We start from the raw sequence: 8416 nt of genomic DNA on the forward strand, positions 1-8416 counted from the left end.
GGGGAGGAAGGATGTACAGTGTCAAACACTCTTCAGTCAGACCAGGCTAAGTCTACCTGTGACATCTCAAAAGGCTCAGTCCCAAGGCATCCGAGGACCTCAGCAGAGAACCTTAAGGAACCCCTGATTTTTAAACCCTGACTTCTAGTGGAACTCCATGCAGGACAGTGTCAGTGTCCACTGGCCTTTTGCATATGGTGACCAGCAGAGAGGAAATACAAAATCGGGGAATGGAAGGAGGTGGGTGTCTGGCCATGCCCGATTGTGCAACCTCCCTTCTTTATGGAACGCAGATCTTCACTTCTAATCAGTTCCTTGCAGGATCTCAGTTCCTGTGTTTCATTCCTGAAATGATTAGCACTGATAAAAGTTTACTGAGCTTTTGCTATGTGCCAGATATTTTATGCTTAAGTATTCTTTTTTAATAGCTTTACTGGGACAGAATTTATATACCATAAAACTGATTCATTAAATGTATACAATTCAAAGATTTTCAGAAAATTTATAGGATTGGGCAGCCATTATTAAAATCCAGTTTTAGAATGTTCCATCATCTTCCAAACTCCTTTAAATCTTTTTGTAGTCAGTCCTCTAACCCATGTTCAGCTCCGTGCAATCTGCCTTCTGTCTCTATAAATTAGTCTTTTCTAGGAATTTCATATCGATTGAATCATATAATATATATTCTTTTGTATCTGGTTTATTTCCCTTGGTACAGTGTTTTTGAAATTCATCTATGTGATAGCATGTATCAGTATTCCATTCCTTTTTATTGTTGAATAGTATTCCACTCTGTGGATATACCACATTTTGTGTTAACTATTGACAAGATGATGGACATTTGGATCACTGTAGCTTTTTAGTTATCATGAATACTGTTGATATGAATGTTCACCTACAAATATTTATGTGAACATGTGTTTTTGTTTCTTTTAGTTAGATATTTAGGAGTAAAATCATTAGGCTGCTTAATAAACTTCTTTTTAACTTTTAAAGAAACTAATGAACTGTTTTCCTGGGGGACGATACCATTCCCACAAACGATATATGAAGATTCTAGTCTCTCCATATTCTTGCTAATGCTTGGTGTTGTCTACCCTTTTTATTGTAGCCAGTCACATGGGCCTAGAGAGGCTTCTTGTTGGGTGTGGTTTTCTATGTCTGCCCCACCCCCTCATCAACACTATTAGTCAGGATAGGCTAGGTTATGCTGTGGTAACAAGCAACCTCCAAGCCTCAGGGACTTCAAACCACAAGGGTTATTTCTCACACATGCTGCATGGCTAGTGATGACTAGAAATGGTGAGGAGAAGGAGTGCTCGTCAAAGGCACCCAGGGACCCAGGCTGATGGGAAGTCCTGGAAGAGGAAAAGGCAGACCGCTATGGTTTCAACGTCCCCACCAATGCTCATGGTGAAATTTAATTGCATTGTAACAGAGGTGGCATCTTTGAGAGGTGGGATCTTTAAGAGATGATTAGAACAAACAGGCACCACCCTTGCCAATGGATTAAGCCTTTTATTGCAGGAGTGAGTTCGTTATCAGTGGACTCTTGGTGAAAGGATGAGTTCGGCCTGCTTTCTCTACTTGCCTTTCTTCCATGTTACAATGCAGCACAAACGCTCTGGCCAGACCCGGACGCCATGCTCTTCCCAGTCTCCAGAACTGTGAGAAATTCTTTTCTTCTTTATAATTTACCTAGTGTGTAATATTCTGTTATAGCAACAGAACATGGGCCGAGACACAGACCACACCTATTCTCAAAGCTTCTGCCTGGTAGTGACAAAATCACTTTCATTCCTATTTCACTAGCTGGCAATTCACACGGTCACCATTAACTTCAAAAGTGGGCAAAAAGGCCTGGGCCTGTGGCTCAGTGGTCGTGCACTTGCCTGGCATGTGTGAGGCACTGGGTTCAATTCTCAGCACCGCATAAAAATAAATAAATAAAGGTCTATCAGCAACTAAAAAAAATATTTTTTTAAAAAAGTGGGTGAAAAATAGAATCATCATTTTATCGAGAGGGGAAGGTGAATTGGAATATTTGTGAAAAGCTAATGCATTTCATAAATTCTGAGGAAGATATTCTCAGCTTTTTACAGACTAGGAAGCCAGAGCTCAGAGCTGAGGAGCCCTGAGGAGGAAACACTGCTAATAATTTAAGCCTGTGTGTGTGTGTGTGTGTGTGTGTGTGTGTACCAGGGACTGAGGGCACTCAGCCACTGAGCCACATCCCCAGCCCTGTTTTGTATCTTATTTAGAGACAAGGTCTCACTGAGTTGCTTAGCACCTGGCTATTGCTGAGGCTGGCTCTGAACTCATGATCCTCCTGCCTCAGCCTCCCAAGGCTGGGATGACAGGTGTGCGCCATGTTGCTTGCATTCTTATTAACTACATTGACACTTTCACTGAGATACTGTTTCCTACAGAGTTTTGAAACATCTCCACTGAGGAGCAGGATACACACACACACACACACACACACACACACACACACGAACAACTTTGGCACATGGCTTTACTCAGTCCCACAGTGAGATGGAGCTCACATCTAGAGAGCCATGTCATGATCTCTAAATACTGACTCTGCCTGCTTCAAACTAGGGTCCATGTAATCATCTCCTTAGAGACATAGAAGACCCCTGGTCCTGTCTCCACCTTCATAGCTACAGATCATATCCTTTTACTACCCGACCCCACATACATGGTGCTTTTGCTCTCAAAATACTCCAGACCAACTTCCAAACAGAGAAAATCCTCTATGCTTGGAATGGGTCAAATAAGTTTCTTAGTTACAAGCCAGCAAAGACCAGGAGAGGGACTCTGTTGTAAACAGGGAAGAGCAGCACGTAACTCCAAGCTGACTTGGTGCCCCCAGGAGAGTACAGCCGTGGGTTTCCAGGTCCCTGTGCTGAGAACCGCGTCACGGTCAGATGTGCAATGCATCCTGCAGGCCGGGACCTGGCTCTGCCGGCTGGCTTTGAAACCTTGCACAGCTGACTCCTCTAAGCCTTAGTTCCCTCCTTGGTAAATGGCAATAGTAGGAGGATCTATTGGACTTAGAATAAATAAGGAAGTATGTGAAAGTCCTTAGCAGGGCTCCCGGAGCTTGGTGAGAGTTCAGTGGCCATGTTAACCAGGGGGACCATTGACGTCGTCATAACCTATTCAGGTAGCTGAAAACGGAAGTCTCCAGATTTGGGGTTCAGGGACTTGTTGGTCTTGGAATCATATTCTCGGTTGAAGTTCCCCTGGGAGGACTGTCTCCGTTTCTGATTATGCCTACCTTTGTCAACACTAGTCCAGGGCCATTTATGATAAGTTGAGGGAAAGGAAAGAAATTCAAGAAGGCATTGAAGAGAAGAGGAAGGGGCTCTTTCCTTGAGGAACAGGAGGCTCATGATTTCCTCCAGGGGCAAGCAGCGTCCAGTGGGGGAAGAACATGGCTGTGCCTTCCTTACTACCTCTGGGGCCTGAGCAGCTCCCCTCGCCTGCTGGCCCTCCGGGGAGGAGAACTTAAGCCGTGGAACTTTAGCTTTGCCTCTGGTGTCTCTTTAAAGTCTCAATGGGGTGAGTCCCTGTCCCCACGCTGGATAAGAACTTCAGGCTGGGCCCAGAACATTCCTTTTCACTCCTAGTTGTAAACAGTCCTTTTATTCCCAAGTCCCACAGTTAGTCTCTTTCCTAAAATCGGAATGTCCTCCCTAACACACTGACCTGTACTTAGACTTTTTTGAAGATAGCCTCCTTCCTCTTCCTCCATGTGGTCCACTGGGAAGAGGAAAATCGAGGCCTTCTCCCCCAACATGTGCACACGGGGGCTGGAAGCAGACAGAGGTAGGACCCATAAGGGTGGGAAGGAAGGTACTTCCTTGGGTGGGCTCAGACACCACGTGGGTCAATACGTGGGCACGGAAGGAGCCACCAGCCCTGAGGCAGCTGCAGCTCTGGCCACCTTAGGAATCCCTTCCTGCTTTGCAGACTCGGGTGGTCCACCTTCCTGTATGTCTGATGGGGATGCATGCCCTCCTGATGATCCCAGGAGACCATATCTAAGATGGTCCACAAGGCAAAACCGTCTTCAGGAATCATACTCTGCCAGGACAAGCTTTGGGCATACAAATTCACATCCGTTTCTGTGTTAGTCAGCTTTCCTTGACTGTAACAAATATCTAAGTTAATCCATTTATAAAGAGAAAAGGATTCTTTTGGCTCACAGTTTTGGAGTCCCTGACTGTTTGGCCCCGTTGTTTTTGGTTCTGTGGTGAGGCAGCACATCAAGACAGGAGCCTGTGTTAGGAAAGCCCATTCACCTCAACTTGAACCAACTTAAACAGTAAAGGGAAAGATTTCCAAATGTAACAGAGGCAGACAGGAAAAGACTGGGGTCCTACAATCCTTTTGGAGGGACACCATCAGTGACCTACAACCTCTAGTTGGCTTGCTCTCTCTCTCTCTCTCTCTCTCTCTCTCTCTCTCTCTCTCTCTCTCCCCTATGGATTAAACCCAAGGGTGTTTTACCACCTAGATATACACCAGTGCTTTTTGATTTTTATTTTGAATCAGGTCTTGCTAAGTTGCCAAGGCTGGCCTTGAACTTGTGATCCTCCTACCTCAGCCTCCTGCGTAGCTGGGATTACAGACTCCCCTAAGCTCAGCTGGGTCCCACCTCTCAAAGGCTCCACCACCACCACCCAATAGCATCAAGCCAGGGACTAAGCCTGGGCTCTGGGGAGATATTCCAGACCCAAGCCATAGCAGCTTCCTCTCTGGTCTCTAACCTTCTGTACTCTCAGGAGTAATTGCACACAGTCCCTGTGCCTCCATCTCCCCAGAGGATCAAACTCTCCACAGCCTCTCAAAGAAGCTGGTCTAGAGGTGCAGGAACAGGTAAAACATCCCCAACTTTACTGTATGTGTGTGTTCATCAGAAGGCGAATAACAGTCTAATGTTTGTAAAACCCTCTAATACCTATTGATTCTTTTATATCCTCTTTGTGGACTAGGGATTTGTGGAGCTGGCAGGATGTGATCGGTGAGACAAGTTCTAAAGCTTTGTCTGTAGAAATCTCCAGCTTCATGTGGTAACTCACTTGGCGATTTTACAGCTTTGAAATCTCGGTGCCCCGTCCTCATTTCCTCAGGCACGACCCTCCTTATCTATTGGGGTTTTGGGGAGATGCAGTGACATCACTGGTGCTTGCTAGGTGCCAAGCAGGGTGCCCAACACTTAGTAAGGCTCAGTCAGATATGATTGACATTATTCCCCCCAAATCCCTGTCCCCTAAAGAGGATGTAGCATTCGATAAATGTTAATGAATAATTGATAGAAATACCTCAGTGTATTTCAAGGCAGATTAAAATAAGTGCTAAGTAGCTACAAGTTTTGTATGGTGACAACCAAGGGCAGTGATAGGTAGTTGTGCCATGTGCAACCTGAGGAAGCTTTGGCCAGGAAATGGCCTTTGGGATTTGAGTCACTGGGAATGGAGCAGGTGGGGTGTGCAGATGGGCTTTCATTGATGGGTGGCACTGGGTTATTAGTTTGGACCAAACCATGTTTTTTTGTGGGCCAGCCTCTCTCGAGTAGAGCTCTTTCCATTATAAGTGATAGAAGATCGACTTGAACCAACTTAAACAGTAAAGGGAAAGATTTCCTAAAAGTGCAATGTAGAAGCACAGGTTCTAGCAGCAGGCCCAGCTGGATTCAGGCTTCTGGATGCCACCAGGACCCACTTTGCAGTCCTGGTTACTCTCAGTATTGATTTCATTCTCAGCCCAGTAGCCAGCCTGCCTCTGTCAGGGGGACAAGGTGGTGGGCACTTCCCAAACTGCCTAGTTCCAGTTCAAATCCAGTGAAATGAAAGTCCAGCATGTCTGCATCTTTGCCTCCCCGCACAACAGTCCTGACATCTGATATAATCCCCTGGCCTCAGTTCCATGGCTCTGCCTCGAAGATTCCTATGGGTGGGGAGGTGCTGCGAGGGGCTTCACCTCAAGACAAGGCACCAAAAGCCCCTGAATTGATAGTGGGAAGAGCTGGCACCTGGGAAGGAAGCAGGAGCTACCAGCAGAGGGATACTCCAAGTACTGATTTTTCACCAGGAGACACCGGCCACACTCTGGGGCCACAGCTGCACAACCCTAACTCACCAGCTGCATGACCTTGTGAAAAGTACCTCATCTCTCCGTGCCTCAGTTTCCTCATCTGCAGAAAAGAAATAGTAGTAAGTCTAACGTCATAGGGTTAGAGAAAAACCTAATGAATTTTTACAAATCTCTTAGAACAGTGCGCTGAAATTGTCTGGCGGAGTCAATGGAGCTGTCATTATGTAATGGCTTCCTTTCCCTGTGATTTCATGTTTATTCAGTTATTCTGGACGTTTCCAGCCCCCACTTGGCTATCATGGTGGAGGGAAGTCATCCACCTCTCGAGCACACCTCAGTGTGACTAAAACCAAAGTCATGCTGGGGCTGGGGCTCCGGTCCACGTTGCTCCCGGCCATAAAGATCACCATGCATGATGAGGGTCCTTGTCATCTGCAGCTCAGGGTCCGCCATGGAAACCCTAGCCACCCTGCATTTGGTGGCATTCGGGGAAACCAGGAGGAAATCTTAGCATTTGGGCCATTCCCGGAGGGACTTTGCAATCTAATCTAAAAGACCGGAACATTCTGTCAAATACAATCTGAACCAGGACCCAATCCCAGGAGGAAACTGCCCAAGTTGGCTGGCCAGGGTGTTGATAGCATGACCTCCTTCCTCCTGGCCCCTTCTCAGGGTGTGAATGAGCATGTAGAAAAGAGAGAGAGCGAGAGAGAGAGACAGATTGAGAGAGAGAGAGAGAGGAAGACAACAGAATCGGGCCAAATCCCAGTGTCTGACTCACCTGCTTTATTTTCTCCCTCCTGGACAACACTTGAAAAGGTACAACCCTGCCACACGTAGTACCGGGGTAACCCGAGAACATCCATGCAGGGAGTCTGTCCCCGTGAAAAGGACCTTTCAGTGACATGGAGCCCAGCGTATCCCCGCTCTATTTATAGGAACTGTTTGTTTAATTTGAGTCTGGTCTCTAAGAATAAGAAATGAGCTCATCCTGGGGCACAAGCCAGAGCCTACAACTCAAGAGATGACCCGTGAATCCCTCTGCCTTTTCTTCTGGCTCCGAAAGGGGAAGGGTTCAAGGGTGAGCCACTTGGGTTGTGGCCCCGACACCAGGCATGTTTGGATGCTGGTGGTATTTCAATATGGTTTAGGGGGCTTAATTTTTGGATTGGTGATGGAATAATAGGTCTATGACCCCTTTGTCTCTCCCAAGGATCCACAAAAAACCCTTGAGCCCTTGGTTGGTGAAACATCAGATGCAAGGAGACCCCATTAGGATTCAGATGTCCCCCAGGAAGGAGGAGGGTGTAGCTAAGGAGAAGAAAAACCCCTTTCTCTCCAGTATCTTCCTGACCTGGAGGCAGAGACTGGGGCCAGGTTGTCTCTCAAAGTACAATATCATTCCTGGGTGTTTGTTGTGTTTTTTCAAGGGTGTGTGATAAGGACCAGGAGCTGTGACCCACTTAAACTTTAAATATCTAACCCAGAACTTGTTGCACTGAAGTGCAAAGGTGAAGCCTCTCCAGAGAACTAGTTTAGATTGTGCCGGAAGCTGCTCCCTTTGCTGGCATGTTGGGTTAGCGAGCCCGAGAACCAGACCTACTCAGCCTGAGGGAAGGGACTTGGGTGAAACCGTTGGGCTTGGTACGATTTACTGGTTAATTATAGCTTCCCCTCAACCATGCTCCCTCTCCAGGAAGGAAAAGAATAGTGTCCATTTATTTACTTTCTCTCCTGTTATCTGTTGACCTTCTCTCCTATGCCAGACAGTACTCTAGGGCCAGGTGGTGACTAGGTGACAGGTATGATGAACAGTGAAAAAATTCAGCCTCTGACCCTGAGCTGAAAGTATTTACAAGGCCATCTATGTGTTAGGTGCCAGGCTGGAGCACCCAATCCAGCTAAAAAGAGCTGTCCTTTCCCTTAAGAAGTCTGGAGTCCAGTGAGGAAGATGAATATTAATCAAATAATTGCCTAAATAAATATATTATCTATCACTAATGATGGAGAGTTCTGTACAGAAAAGGTCAAGGTGCCCTTTGAAAGAGCAGACAGAGGAATGGGCCTGGATGTGGGGACAGAGAAGGACCACGCACATCAGATACCACAGATGGTGTGTTGTCTGTTGAGCACAGAGATGACTGATGGCTGTAGGTAGGTGGCATATTTTTGAGTTTCCATGAGCTGCTCTGGGACACCCATACCCTCACCCAATTGTCCTGAGGATGATCACAAGCAGGAATGTCTCAGGGAGAGTTTGTGTCCACAGAGAAGTTGGGGATTCCACCAGGTGATTGGCACATGGAGG

General features: G+C 46.6%; 1 protein-coding gene across 18 annotated transcripts in view; it reads right to left on the reverse strand.

The window, feature by feature from the left end:
• LOC308652548 (uncharacterized protein) overlaps positions 1-7022 on the reverse strand; it is a 243226-nt gene extending 236204 nt beyond the window's left edge. For 9 of the 18 annotated variants that reach the window (XR_014022815.1, XM_081300454.1, XM_081300451.1 and 6 more), the window contains exons 1-3: positions 6890-6993; positions 6154-6208; positions 3718-3821 (exon numbers count right to left, since the gene is read on the reverse strand). Coding sequence is in view for 11 of the 18 variants with exons in the window: in XM_081300454.1 (XP_081156580.1) it covers positions 3718-3821; positions 6154-6208; positions 6890-6974 (244 nt within the window). In the remaining 7 variants the exon portion in view is untranslated. Of the gene's footprint in view, positions 1-1503; positions 1699-3717; positions 3822-3905; positions 4160-6153; positions 6209-6889 lie in introns of those variants that run through there. The other 9 variants (XM_081300444.1, XM_081300449.1, XR_014022819.1 and 6 more) reach the window with 8 other exon arrangements.
• Between the last annotated feature and the right edge of the window lie 1394 nt (positions 7023-8416).

Source organism: Spermophilus citellus (assembly GCF_964194105.1).
Source record: "Spermophilus citellus genome assembly, chromosome: 6".
Taxonomy (NCBI): Eukaryota; Metazoa; Chordata; class Mammalia; order Rodentia; family Sciuridae; genus Spermophilus; species Spermophilus citellus.